At 44.5% G+C, this 15367-nt stretch overlaps 1 protein-coding gene across 1 annotated transcript in view; it reads right to left on the bottom strand.

Moving 5' to 3' along the window:
* Positions 1-483: 483 nt before the first annotated feature.
* The window catches only part of KIZ (kizuna centrosomal protein), a 158996-nt gene continuing 144112 nt past the window's right edge, over positions 484-15367 (bottom strand). Inside the window, exons 13-15 of the mRNA XM_088477334.1 lie at positions 14904-14974; positions 1070-4958; positions 484-644 (exon numbers count right to left, since the gene is read on the bottom strand). Of these exons, the coding sequence (XP_088333460.1) occupies positions 4861-4958; positions 14904-14974 (169 nt within the window). The 3' untranslated portion in view covers positions 484-644; positions 1070-4860. The remainder of the gene's footprint in view (positions 645-1069; positions 4959-14903; positions 14975-15367) is intronic.

A 15367-nucleotide genomic window follows, 5' to 3' on the forward strand; every position in this document is an offset into this window, starting at 1 on the left:
TTTTCACTGTGTGAATTGTTTGTCACAATTCACTTTGTGTTTATTATTTGTGTGTATTAAATTTTTGCTTTACATTAAAAAGACTTTTCCTTGGTAAATTACAAGCAAGTGTAACCTGGTCCAAAAAAGGAAAATTTTCTTAATGGCTAATCCTGTAATGTGTTAAATTGTAAAGTATTTTACCATGCTTTGTGGCTAAAAACAAACCCCAAAGGGATTATGGTGAATCAGTATGTTTTATAATCTAGGCCTAAGCAGGTTTGCTTTAATATTTACATTACCCACCCCAAAAAAAAAAAAAAAAAACCTGGTAATTCTACAAACCTATTGGTATTGTTAGGTGTTTAATGTGCCAGCTTACATACTTACTTGAGCTTTCTACAATCTAATTTACATTACTTAAAAACTCATGCTCCAATAGTCTACTTATGTAAGGTTAAACAATCTAATATTTACAAACAAGAAATGAGACTCTAGTAAATCAAAATATATTTTATTTTAAACAACTTTTTGAGGGGGGAACAAACAAAAAAATTAGTGCCGCAGGACCGCCAACATGTGATCCAGGACCACAAGCATCCCGACGACATGGCCCCTCAATGTGTGCAAGCCTTCCTGCATTGCTTGCAAACGCCTCTGGTCCTCTGTGGGTTAAAAAAAAAGTGTGGATTACTAAACTGACACCTTAATTTATATGTTACCAAATAGCTTAAAATTCAGACTATATTTAAAAAAAAAAAAAAAAAAGTTTTGAAGAGAAAAAAAGTAATGGAAAACACAAAGATTGTATAAATACAAACTAGAAAAATGACACATAAAAAGACAACCAAAAAAAGGGCGAAGTACGCAAAAAAACTACATTTGTTGTTACCGTAAACTAGAAAGACACAAGTATGAGTGTTTGGACATGTGTGATATGTGTAAGGGGAAAGCATCCTAGACATTGTTTTTCAAAGATATATCTCCAAAACATTCGAAATACTTTACAAATTGGAAATGCACAGGCAAAAGGACATCACCCAAAAACAAAACAAAAAAAAAACAAGCATAGTTTAAAAGGGAAACATACCGGTCAGATTGATGCCTGGTCCAGGAGCCCCGACATCGTCCTCCTCTGAGGAGGGCCAGTGCTGGTCCAATGGAGGAGGGGAGATTTCACTAGGGGTGGAAAGGGAGGAAAAGCGAGGGGTGGGTGGAGGGTGATGAAAAGAGAGGGGGGGTGGAGGGGAGGGTGAATTTGGAGGGAAGGGAATATTCGGAGAGGGAGGGACCTCAGGGACTGGCTGGTATGGAGGGGGAATTTGGGGAAGGTTGGGGAGAGGAGGTTTGGGTGGGAGTGGGGGATAGGGGACGAGGCCGACGTCTTGCTCGCATTAGACGTCGGAGTCTGCGCTCAGCCCCTAAATGATGGATAAAAATGTTTACGTTTATTTTTTTGGGGGGGGTTTAGATAAAAATTTACACCACCAAAAATTTGCCAAAAAAAAGGGAAAACATGCACACGCAGGTATGTCCGAAATAAACAAACAGGGATAGATGGAAAACATGCACACGCAGGTATGTCCGAAATAAACAAACAGGGCTAGATGGAAAACATGCACACGCAGGTATGTCCAAAATAAACAAACAGGGCTAGATGGAAAACATGCACACGCAGGTATGTCCAAAATAAACAAACAGGGCTAGATGAAAAACATGCACACGCAGGTATGTTTGCATTTTTGTGGATAAAAAAATACTCTTACTTTCAGCTATTTGCTGACGCAAATTTGCCAAAAGGTGGGGGGACCTGTGATGGAGATCCGACCACCGCCTTTCAAGCTGCCCGATATTGCGGCGGAAGCCCATATTACGCAGCCGCCGCCGCACCTCCGCATAGGCGAGCCGCTTGCGGAGATTTGTGATGGGGGCCGGATGATTAGTGATTCTCCGGTCCATCACATCTGTGAGGACCAGGAGTTCGCTTCGTGTAAATGCTGCGGCTCTCATGATGGCAATGATTTTTCCACAAAAAACAGTTTTAATAAAGGACCTTGAAAAAATTTGATTGGCTAATGTACTTTGAAAAATAACAGAACGCATTGTATTGGTTATTGAATGAGTCATGTGACCTACACCCTCACAAATATAATGTGAATTATGATAGGCTTGATGCAGTGACATGCGTAAGCTAATTTAAATAAACAAATTAAAGTACTAAAATATGCCTATAAAAAACAAAGGAAAACAATAGTATCATTCCTAAAAACATTTAAGTTAGAAAAAAAAAACATTGGTAAAACCGTACGTATTCGGCGGTACAAGGAATAGGGAACACTAAGATAGGTATAAGGGACACAGACATAGGAAACACTAAGATAGGTATAGGGGACACAGGTATAGGGAACACTGAGATAGGTATAAGGGACACAGGTATAGGGAACACTAAGATAGGTATAAGGGACACAGGTATAGGGAACACTAAGATAGGTATAAGGGACACAGGTATAGGGAACACTAAGATAGGTATAAGGGACACAGGCATAGGGAACACTAAGATAGGTATAAGGGACACAGGTATAGGGAACACTGAGATAGGTATAAGGGACACAGGTATAGGTAACACTGAGATAGGTATAAGGGACACAGGTATAGGGAACACTAAGATAGGTATAAGGGACACAGGTATAGGGAACACTAAGATAGGTATAAGGGACACAGGTATAGGGAACACTAAGATAGGTATAAGGGACACAGGTATAGGGAACACTAAGATAGGTATAAGGGACACAAGTATAGGGAACACTGAGATAGGTATAAGGGACACAGGTATAGGGAACACTGAGATAGGTATATAGGGGACACAGGTATAGGGAATACTGAGATAGGTATAGGGGACACAGGTATAGAGGACACGGACAGAAATAGGGGACACAGATATGTATAGGGGACACAGAGGTATAAGGGACACAAAGAAGCATAAGGGATACAGCTATAGAGAACAATGAGATATGTATAGGGGACACAAATATAGAGGACACAGATGTATAGGGACATAAATATATGTATAGGGGACACACAGGTATAGAGGATACAGAGAGGCACAGGGTACACTCAGATATGTACAGGGGATAAATAGAGGTATATGGGATACTGACATATGTAAAGTGGGCACAGAGAGATATAGGAGACGCTGAGGGGTATAGGGACACTGAGAGCATTATATTTATAGAGGGGAGTCTGAGGCCAATGATGGTGGTCAGCCAGAAGAACCACAGCCTCAGTCAGCTGGAAGAGCAGCAGACAAAGCCTTACAATGAATGAATCAATCCCATGAGGCTGCGCTGCTGATGATCACCACGGGTCAGAGGAGCATGCGATGGCCTCCTCCAATCAGAGCTCAGCAAATTGCTCCCCTGACCCAACTACAGAGTATCATGGGAATTAATTTCCCAGTAGTGCACTGTCCCGATCCTCATTAGCCCACCTGGCACCTGCCACATGTAGTCGCCAGCCAGGTCAGTCAGACAATACACAGACAGCCTCTGACCTAGGCCCCAGTCACTGTATCTGTGTCTCCTGCGGCAGCCTGGGCAGAGCTCCCCCCCCCTGCTGATGTCACTGCTGATTCTGGTAAATGGAATCAGTGATGATGGTGCCCGCACCATGCAGCCCCTGCCAGGTCAGTCAGTTGCCTAAGATCACTGCCAGGCAAGCAGCTGCTGTGTACAGCCTGCTATAGTAAAAAGTGTCGGTGAGTTGGTGATTTGTGCTAGGCCCTGCCCTCCCGAGATAGTGGGTGTGGCTATGAATCTCCAGGGCCCACCGGGGAATTCCCCGAATCTCCGGCAGCCCAGTCCAAGCCTGGTTATAAGGATAGTCTCACTCATCCTAGAATTTTACTTAGCAGTAGCTATAAAAAGACTAAGAACAGTAAATAAATTGAGGTAAGCTTTCTACAGTAATTCTGCAATTTCAGAGTACATAAAGATATTGTTAGTATATGGACATAAATTACACAAAAGTAAAATAAAATAATATTTTGACACAGGAATTTGAACACTTAGGCCCATATGTAATAGCCTGCAAGTTGCAGGAACATGAAATATATAATTGAGAATGTTGGGGTGACAAGGGTGTATTTTACTGGGGTGTGCCCTGTAAATAGCTGGCTGCACAGTCTGGACATGCATAAATCCTAAATGAAACATATGAGGAGAGGACAGATATAGATTATGTGAAGTAGCAAAAAGAGTCCATTAATTCCCATCAGCAAAGTCAAAGTATTTATCGGAAAAGCTTCCTCCAAGGAGAGAGTAACCCGGAAGAAATAGACAAGGACAAGATCTGGCGAGTGGTATAATAGAGAATAAAATGGTCTTCTTACCAAAAGATACACCCCAAACACCTCACGCAGCAGAATTAATTGACCATTGATCTGCAAGCTCTATTCATAGACTACAAATTCCACAAAATATGGAGGTAAAATACAGGGAGGAATGACATTCTATGGAAAGGCACAGGAAAAACACAGAGCAAAGATTGTATCACTGGGAAAATGGCTTTAGCCAACAAAATGTCTGCCTCCACGGTGTAGGCCACATTAGCACCTTACTAGTTATTAAGCATGCTTGCTAACCTAATCTATAGTCTTTCTTCAAACATAAATATAGATTATTGGAAGCGTTTGTTTGATTTGGTATTATATTACAATAATGGGCAGGTAACAGTGGGCTCTGTGTGAACTTAGAGAGTTCCCATGCAAACTGTGTTGCGAATATGACTTTGACATAACAAACTGAGCTTTGGGTGAGGAGCTTGAAATAACAATTGTAAAGCCAGGCCTCTTTCAAGTTAAATTTTGAACTATGTTCTTATATTCTAATCGAAGAAGTCATCAAAATCATCAACATTTTGAGTTTGTGGTCGTAATATGGCTTCAATATCCGAGCTGCTGTCTTCAGATTCGCCCCAGAAAGCTGGAAGAAATCAAAAGGCATAAAACTGTATGGCAACCTAAATATACCACTTTATAGACTTATAATAATACTTATTTACAAATGTCAAAAAACCAAAACAACAAACAAACTATAGAAAAAGCTGGGTAAACACTATACGATATGTGACCCAGCGATGGAACGATGCAATGTAACAATACACTGCGTGCACCACACACAGTGCACGATCCGGTGTACGAGGGCGCAATGTTTTGTTACATGCTGCATGTAACTGCATGGCATTGTTTATTGCATTGTCCCACCTACCGTGCAGCACAGCAGATGGGATGCTGCAATGAATGACCGTTGGGAACGCGCAATTCGGGAGTACACCATACTTGCCGACAATCAGCTCCCTCCTTCCGGGAGGGAGCGGATTGTCAGGTAACAGCGGGGGGCGTGTCCGGACATTAATGGCATATTGGGGATGGAGCCGGGGGCAGGACCACGTGATCGAGTCATGGTGGCCTCGTCCCCTCTTCACAATGCCGTTATTTTCTGCATTGTGAGCAGGGGCGGGGCCACGATGACACAATTTAGCGCAAATCGCATCACTGCCCCCCCCAACACGTGGGTTTCTAGTTTATTCTGGGGGAGGTCGGGAGGGTTGGTGGTTTCCGGGAGGCTTGCCTGCGTTTCCGGGGGGGCAGGAGCGGCTCCCGATAATCGGGAGGGTAGGCAAGCCAGGCGTACATACTATGCAATATGTACGATATATAGTTCTTATCCACGTCGGAATGATATAGCCTATAGTGTGTACCCAGCTTAAGACCAATAATTGAGGCTGTATGAAAATGTAACAGTTATTTTTTACAATAAAGCTTCATTTATTGAACTGTAAATTAAAGACAACATAAATATGCTCAGGTATCTAATGGACATACTATAACACAGAGGAACACTGTACTAGAATATCCAAGTTTCCGTGTCATGTTATCACTTAAGCAATTACCTTTTGCAATCGAAATGATAATGCTGTAAGGTCACACTTTAGAATTGAAAAATAAGCAGGGAACTGCTGAATATAACACAAGGCCGCATGTCACTCAGACAGCTGTACTATTATCCCACTGAGAATACATGGAATATGGCTGATCTGCTAACAAAGGAGACTTGTACCTTACAATTAGGGCAGGATAATATGAAATGTTACAAACACTGGTCACTGATGACAGACATTTGATATTTATTGTGTTTAATAACCTATTTAAAATTCCTAGATTGTGTTGGTATGAACAGAAATGTCAGGATCACATGCACAATGGAACTCATGGCCAGATAATATTCAGATAATACAATAAAGAAAATATTTTATACACTCGCAATATTGTGTACACGAGGGCTCCAAGATAATACAAAGCATTAAGTCATAGAATACAACTGTTTAATTATTTGCACTATTACATTACTACTTCAATCCTATTGTCGCAGGCTAAGCAGAGATACTGTGTGTTCTGCATTAACCGTTTACTATCTTATAAATATTCGGTGTTTGTTTAGTCTATCGCAGCACACATTTAAGTTGGCAATGGGTTGTCTTTGTTTTGTTTTTTTTAGTTGTGCTTTATTAATCATTTTAAACTTACACAACAATAAAATGGACATGGAATGAGCTAACACAGCATGAAATACATAAAGATGGTGGCACACGTGGCATCCGATATAAAACAGACTAAGGGGTCAATCCCATGAGGTGCGAATTTCACTTAGTGAATTCATTTTGCAATCCAATTAGCAACTCGCACTGGTCAGACTGAATTCGTAGGTTTCCACTTGCACCTCGCTGAGGGTGAGAGATGGAAAGGAAAATCTTTAATTTTAAGGTTAAAATGTGGGGACACTGTGCTGAACCCCTTGGACACCCCCCAAATGACCAATTAGGCAATTGGAAGTTTCTAATTAACTTATTTAGTGAAATAACTACATTTAATTTTTTGGGGGTAAAAAAAAGTCCTCAAATTACCCCAAAAATCAACTTTTTCGTTAGCTTAGGCACCCCAAATTTAATTACAATAATTTTTTAGTTGAAAAAGATTTTATAATTTTTTTTCCATTTTTCAAGGTGCCCTCAAAGTACCCCAAAATCACCCTTTTTCCTACTTTTTTTTGCATTTTTCGTTTAATTCGTTTGAGATTAAAGCGATTTGACATCATTTCTAAACCTACAGTAACTTCCTAATGGCCACAAACAGCCGTCTATACAGTCCTGCTAACAAAATTATCCATTTTGGGGGGGTTCCAGGATGGTCTCCCCACATTTTCATGCATTTCTCGCAAATCTCATTTGGCAGTCAATTCGCATCCTGCGCTGCGAGTAGTGCGAATAGGAAGTTTTAATTGGATAATTCTCGGGAGCACGCTTTGCGGCGATGTGTGCGAGTTTAAAGAAACAAACTCGTTACTTGCAATTCGCACCTAATTGGATCGTGCCCTAAGGCTGCACCAGCAACTTGGCTACATTAACTCCACCAGTTAGTATCAACTGGAGTTTGCACCAAGCTTTAATCCTGTACCATAGGTAGTCTAACTGCAAATAGACATTCAGGGTGATATAGTCCAATGAATTATTGGAAACCCATATTTCCAGGTATTTAAAACAGTCCACCTAACATATTAGTACAGTCAATGATGGGGACAAAGAGCAGGAACCCCGGAGAGGAAGAATCAATGATTTTCCCCAATTGATATTGATTCCCGAATAAAACTCAACAGCATTAACCATCTGCAATACATTAGGGAAGGACCCTTTATAATCAGATAAAAACAGTAAAAAGGTCATCCACATACAATGCTACCTTATCTTCTCTACTTTTCAAACGCAACCCCCGAATTCCTAAATGTGTACGAAGTTTACAAGCCAAAGCTTCTATTGCTAGCAGGAACAAGGAGGGATAGAGTGGGAAACCCTGCCTGGTCCCCCTGGACAAATAGAATATGTCTGTAACAAACCCATTAACAACAATATGGGCAGTGGGGGCGAAATATAACAATCTAACCAAACTTATAAAAACATGGCCAACCCCAAAGCTCTCCAGTCTCCCATAGGAAGGGCCAGTCCACAGAGTCGAATGCTTTTGCTGCAACTAAAGAGTCCACAACTGCATTGACCTCATGAGAGACCTCGAGAAGCGTATATAAAATACAGCGGATCACAGATTGTCCAGGAATTAAGCCAGTCTGGTCTGGATGGACAATGAAAGTTACAACTTGGTTAAGGTATATAGCTAAAATCTTGGGCAAAATTTTGGTATCAGTAGGTAATAAGGAAATAGTTCGATAGGAATCAGGGAGTATGGGGTCTTTTCCCGGTTTTAGTAGAACAATAAGAAGGTCCTCAGACATAGAGCTGGTAAGCATAGCCTTAGTCCTCAGGCCATTAAGTATCTCTAAGAGACGTGGAATGTGAAACAAGGTGTGTTTTTCTTATAAAATTTGGTAGGGATGCCATCAGTCCCTGGACCTTGGCATCAGTCCCTGGAGATTTACCCCCTGGAAAAGAGTGCATAGCAAAATCAATTACTTCCAACGTTAGCGATGCATCTAAAAAGACTTTAACAATGTCATCCAGATAGTCACAGAGCTCATGATGACTATACATCACTTTACAGGCATACACTTATTTATACTTAATATTGAAAAACCCATCAGAAATCATAGGATTAAGTGTTCTGGAGGAACCTCCCTCCATCCACAATATTAGAAACAACTACACTAGCCCTCTCAGCTTTAATCAAATGAGCTAAATAACTTCTATTCCTGTCAGCACAGGCATAGTGAGAGTGGGCAGGAAATAGCAACGTACGCTTAGACTTATCTAAAAATGGTTGGCCCACTTCTTCTAAGAATCGAATCAAGCCAGTTTTGATACAGCACATCTCCTGTTCCACCACCTTTCGTCTGGAGAATATTTTTAGTTCAGTCACCCTTTTAATCCAGGTGCCCTGCAGAAATGCCTTATAGGCATCCCAGACATCAGGTAACATGGCAAAATCTACAAGAACCACCAAAAATCCCTCCCAGCTGCCTCCAACTCAGACCCAGCACCCATACGAGTCAACCAAAATGGATTTAATTTCCAATGTGTATGACTCAGTGCAGCAGCCAAAACAATTTCTAAGGCAAGCGGGGAGTGGTCAGAGATACCCCTAGATTCGGATTCCACCATATGAGTCTGAGAAACAAGGGAACGGGAGATAAAGGCCAGGTTTATTCTAGAGAAGGAATGCTATGTTCAGAAAAAGCAAGAAATTGTCTCGTAGAAGGATGTGTCACTCTCCAGATATCTACAGGTATCTTTTCCTCCACAAAATTTAAAAAGAACCCCTGGAACAGACAAAGAATGACCATCATCTATCTAGTGTGTGATTAAGAACATTATTGAAGTCTTCCAAACAAAAGAATAGGGGTGCCTGGGAAAATAGCTATAAATTCTACTACTAGAATGAGGATGGGAGAAAGTGAAGCCTACAGTTAAGAAATAAATAATGGTCCTGTGGATCTACATGAATATCTTCCAGCTAAAAATCCACAGATTTTCTAACCAAAATACAAACATCTGCAGAGGAAGATGTATTGGGAGGCATGATACACCCACCCTATCCATGGTTTCTTAAGAGATAATGTTTTACTCCCCACCAAGTGCGTCTCTACCAGACATACTATTTCAAACCCATATGACTTATGCTGCTTAAGTACCAGGGATTGCTTGATTTTATTGTTGAGTTCTGAACATTGTAGGTAAGGGCTCTGAGACATTAATCATAGAATCGGAAATGAAGACACCAGAAACATCTTTGCTGACCCACCAAACAAATATAAGCCCCAACATGCACTATTAAACATAGGAAAGAAAGGATCCATAAAAAGATACTGAGCCACAACTTCAAATGCAGGAGTCATAAATAAAATAAAAATAGACCAACCAGTAGGTACAAAAGAAAACTAAAACAACATGCCCAGCCTTGAAACCCCACCCTGAATAGCTAACCCCAACTGCGGAATACTTATTCAATGTAAACTAACCCTAACACATAGTCAGTACTAAGCCTAAGAAAACATAAATGCAATAAAACCAGCAGTGAACTGTGTAAACATGATACTAAAAGATTCAAGATACAAAAAAAGGTGGTTACGTGCCCACTTGCAGACGACTGGGCCTATGGCAGTGCAGCCAGGCAGCCGCCTCCCAAGGAAGGTAAAAAATCCGTAGTCTTGCAGGTACAGGTTGAGTCTCCCATATCCAAAATGCTTGGGACCAGGGGTATTTTGGATAACGGAATATTCCGTATTTTGGAATATTTGCATATCACAATGAAATATCTTGGGAATGGGACCCAAATATACACACAGAATGTATTTATGTGTTATATACACCCTATACACACAGCCTGCAGGTAATTTTATACAATATTTTTAATAATTTGTGCCTTAGACAAAGTTTATGTACATTGAACCATCAAAAATCAAAGGTTTCATTATCTCAGTCAAGCCAAAAAAATTCCGTATTTCGGAATATTTGGATATGGGAGACTCAACTTGTACTCTTACAGCCCACAGTGAGTGCTAAAGGGGGCCGCCCCTAAGTGTCCATTAGCCATTTTTCCAGAAAAGTTTCAGGGACGAACCCTCCTCCTTCTCAGGCAACCCAACAAACCGCACATTATTCTGGCACAAGCTGTCCCTCCATATCGGTCACTTTATTTATCCATCTGAGTTTCCAGGTCGCCATTCTGGACCTATATGAGATTGGGCATCCTCAAGGGTAGAGACACAGGTTTCCACTTCCCCAACACGTTCCCACACTTTCTGCAGATCATGTTTTATAGGAGACAAATCATCATACATCTCCCCCAACTTATTGGTAACACATTTCTCGCAATAAGTCACAGTGCTGCAATTAGCCAACACTTGCTGCAGTGTAACTTTGGGCTGAGCAGCCACATTTGCAGCTGTAGTGATCGACGTAGTCTGTGATTATGTGTCTGGAGGGTCCCCCCATCTCAGCAGAGTACCTTGGAATCCAAGTGCAGGAGGAGACAGAAACCTGACAACGGTCTAGGAAGGCAGGGCAGACTGATTGTGTGCAGCAGTAGGTATAATGCCTGGTGACCGGGAGTACCGCTGGAGCAGAGGACCATCAGAGAGCGCAGGAGCCACCGGCCAGACAGCTAAACATTCAGCGGCACCTTCTTGAATAAGAGAGGGGAGACCGCAGGGCCCGCTCACAGAAGAGCCAGCACTTAAAACATCCGGACTTCCGGTGAGACGCCAGGCAAAGAGTGAAGCAGGCCGTGCAGATCGAGGCAGATACTCAACCAATGCCGGAGCCGCAGGCAGTTAGGAAACTCCCATGACTTGGAGCACCGCTACTGCAGGAGAGGTGAAGAGTCCGCAGGCTGCCAGAAACTACAAAGGATGTCCTGCACTGAATTCTGGGCTGGAGCAGTAGCAAACTCGATTGCTACTCCATTTTGGGGGGGGTGCTAGCCACAAAATACTATCACAGAAGCTACAATATTTCTCTAAGCATATTAGAATCAACTCAGATTGTAATGCTCTTTGCATAGTTGTAGAGCTCTTTGGTGACTACCCTACTATACCTGTGGTGACATGTTTTGTACTCTGATATACTACAGATGTCAAAAACAAAGTGCCGTATATACTCGCGTATAAGCCGAGTTTTTCAGCACATTTTTTGTGCTGAAAAAGTACTCCCTCGGCTTATACTCGAGTGAAGTGTGTAGCGCTGAACGGACGGAGTTCGGTCAGCGCTACACAGCACAAACACACAGCCAACGGAGCCGGCAGCTGTGTGTTTGTTGTAATCAGCAGCCGCTGAGAGTCTGTCAGACCCTCATCAGCTGCTGCTGCTCCCACTGCGGGAGCCATCTTCCGGCTCCCGCAGTGGGTAATGAGAGACACGTCGTCATGACGATGTCTCTCCCATTCAAAGTGGCCGGAGGAGCTGTTAGCGGCGGGACCAGGAGCGGGGGTTTCAGGTAAGTGATTTTTTTTAATTCTCATTACGTCTCTCTGTACTGGGGGGGGGGCTACTGGGGTCACTACGAGGGGGGAGATTACTACAGGGGGCACTAAAAGGGGGTATTACCACTGGGGGAACAACCAGGGGCACTAAAAGGGGGGATTACTACTGGGGGCACTAAAAGGGGGGGGATTACCACTGGGGGCACTACCAGGGGGGGATTACTACTGGGGGCACAACCAGGGGGAATTACTACTGGGGGCACTAATAACTGCTGCATTTCCCACCCTAGGCTTATACTCGAGTCAATAAGTTTTCCCAGTTTTTTGTGGTAAAAGTAGGTACCTCGGCTTATATTCGGGTCGACTTATACACGAGTATATACGGTAATACAAATAAAAATGTGTTTGTCTTTAGCATTCTGACATATAGGGCCTGAATGTGGCCGCAGCCAGCGATTTTTTTAACAACCCGCTTATGCGCCGCTGTTAAAATACCCAACAGAGAGCAGCTAGGAGCGAGTCATACACATCTCAGTCTCACAGGCAGGGCTGCCATCAGAAATGATTGGGCCCGGGACTGACAAAAGAGGCAGGGCCCCTCATCTTAGGTGGGGGGGGGGCAGTTTGTCAGAGGTGGGCGTCGCTGTGGATAATGTGGGAGAACAGCATGATGGTGAGGGTGTGAGCCGTGGGAGGGTGAAGGTGTGAGAGCAGATTGAGGGTGTGAGAGCAACGCGAGGGTGAGGGTGTAAGCCGTGGGAGGGTAAAGATGTGAGAGCAGGGTGAGGATGTGAGTGTGAGAGCAGGGTGACGGTATGAGAGCAAGGTGAGGGTGTGAGAGCAGGGTGAGGGTATGAGAGCAGGGTGAGGGTGTGAAAGCAGGGTGAGGGTGTAAGACTGAGAGCAGGGTGAGGGTGTGAGAGCAGGGTGATGGTATGAGAGCAAGGTGAGGGTGTGAGAGCAGGGTGAGGGTATGAGAGCAGGGTGAGGGTATGAGAGCAGGGTGAGGGTATGAGAGCAGGGTGAGCGTGTGAGAGTAGGGTGAGGGTGTGAGTGTGAGAGGAGGGGGAGGGTGTGGGTGTGAGAGCAGGGTGAGGGTGTGAGAGCAGGGTGAGGATGTGGGTGTGAGAGCAGGGTGAGGTTGTGAGAGCAGGGTGACGGTGTGAGTGTGAGAGCAGGGTGAGGGTGAGAGAGCAGGGTGAGGGTGTGAGAGCAGGGCGAGGGTGTGAGAGCAGGGCGAGGGTGTGAGAGCAGGGTGAGGGTGAGGGTGTGAGAGCAGGGTGAGGGTGTGAGAGCAGGGCGAGGGTGTGAGAGCAGGGTGAGGGTGAGGGTGTGAGAGGAGGGTGAGGGTGTGAGAGCAGGGTGAGGGTGTGAGTGAGAGAGCAGGGTGAAGGTGAGAGAGCAGGGTGAGGGTGTGAGAGCAGGGTGAGGGTGTGAGAGCAGGGTGAGGGTGTGAGAGCAGGGCGAGGGTGTGAGAGCAGGGCGAGGCTGTGAGAGCAGGGTGAGGCTGTGAGAGCAGGGTGAGGGTGTGAGAGCAGGGTGAGGGTGTGAGAGCAGGGTGAGGGTGTGAGAGCAGGGTGAGGGTGAGGGTGTGAGAGCAGGGTGAGGGTGTGAGAGCAGGGCGAGGGTGTGAGAGCAGGGTGAGGGTGTGAGAGGAGGGTGAGGGTGTGAGAGCAGGGTGAGGGTGTGAGTGAGAGAGCAGGGTGAGGGTGAGAGAGCAGGGTGAGGGTGAGAAAGCAGGGTGAGGGTGTGAGAGCAGGGTGAGGGTGTGAGAGCAGGGTGAGGGTGTGAGTGTGAGAGCAGGGTGAGGGTGAGAGAGCAGTGTGAGGGTGTGAGTGTGAGAGAGCAGGGTGAGGGTGTGAGTGAGAGAGCAGGGTGAGGGTGAGAGAGCAGGGTGAGGATGAGAGAGCAGGGTGAGGGTGTGAGAGCAGGGTGAGGGTGTGAGAGCAGGGTGAGGGTGTGAGTGAGAGAGCAGGGTGAGGGTGTGAGAGCAGGGTGAGGGTGTGAGAGAGCAGGGTGAGGGTGTGAAAGAGCAGGGTGAGGGTGTGAGTGAGAGAGCTGGAGTCTATGTACCTGACCAGTCTCCAGCCTCTCCTGCTCCTGCCGTCCTTCCTCTGCACCACACGCGGTGGCTGTAAGTAGCTTCTCCGCCCGCAGCTGCTGCTCCCTCTGTCTCCGGCTGTTGTCTTCCTTGCACAGCCTCTCCCTGCTGCTCCAGCTCGGCGCTCACATTTACCCGGACAGAGAGAGGGACCCGGGGGGCAAGCAACGCATTTTGAATATAACACTGGCCGCAAGCCAATCAGAGCTTGCAGACCGGCAGACCACTCAGGAGCCGCAACTGCGGCCACTCCTGATTGGCTGCCGGTCCACAAGCTCAGATCAGCTTGCGGCCGGCTCCAAATTTAAAATACCACCGGCACTTGGCTACTCCGCTGCTACCCGGGCCCCCTTTCTGTCCGGGCCCGGGACTATAGTTCCGGCAGTCCCCCCCTGATGGCGGCCCTGCTCACAGGCGACTGAATGGGCGTTACTGGTTAGCAACAGGGCCTTTACATGTAAAAGCAGCATCCCAGGGGAATGTAGTCAAAGTTGCAACCCATTCGGAGTTGTGTGTGTATGGAGTGTGCACGCCTTTATGAGTCCCATCTGATGCACAAAGCATGTGATAGATATACTGTAAGTGCAGTTACTAGTGATGACAGCTGCTCTCGTCGCTGGATAGCTTGGAGCAGCGCGATCGCATAGATGTTTATGACTCAGAACACAGGCGGATAGTCGCATAGGACCGACAATCACTGTAGGAGTCAGGAGTTGAGATTGCACATGTAACTCAGAATCAGACCCATAATATGAAATACAATAGTAATGTCTATCCAATAACATACATAATAAATTCTCCTTGATAACGGATTTATTTAAGTAGTTCAATAAAATACTCACCTTTAGACTTAATGTTAGACGGACCTTTAATGGATTTCATATTTGTTGACATTGAAACTTCATTTTCTTTTCTGTGAATAAAAATCAAAGTCATTTTTATGGGTTGGTTTACGTAAGGTTTTACTCCTCAGGTTCATTTAATACTTTACAATTGCTGACCCATGACCTTTATTAAAATACATTACTTTTTTTTTTTTTTGTTTCCTTCTGTTATTTTGAGATGTACAACATCCCTCATTCCAGCTGAAGCTGATCCAGCAACTTTTGACTTGGGGAAAACATACGTAAGTGTCTCAGGCTCTCCTAGCAGTGCTCTAACTGAAGAATAGGTGCTGCCAAAACTGTGTGGTCCTGGTATCACAAAGCCAAAATACAGGGAAAATTCTCCTTTAAAGAGCCATCATCAAATGCTTATACTTAAATCATGCCAAAAAGTCCATCTTAAGCTGCACACACACAACGAT

Source organism: Taudactylus pleione, unplaced genomic scaffold (genome assembly GCF_031769625.1).
Source record: "Taudactylus pleione unplaced genomic scaffold, aTauple2 ptg000201l, whole genome shotgun sequence".
Classification (NCBI taxonomy): domain Eukaryota; kingdom Metazoa; phylum Chordata; class Amphibia; order Anura; family Myobatrachidae; genus Taudactylus; species Taudactylus pleione.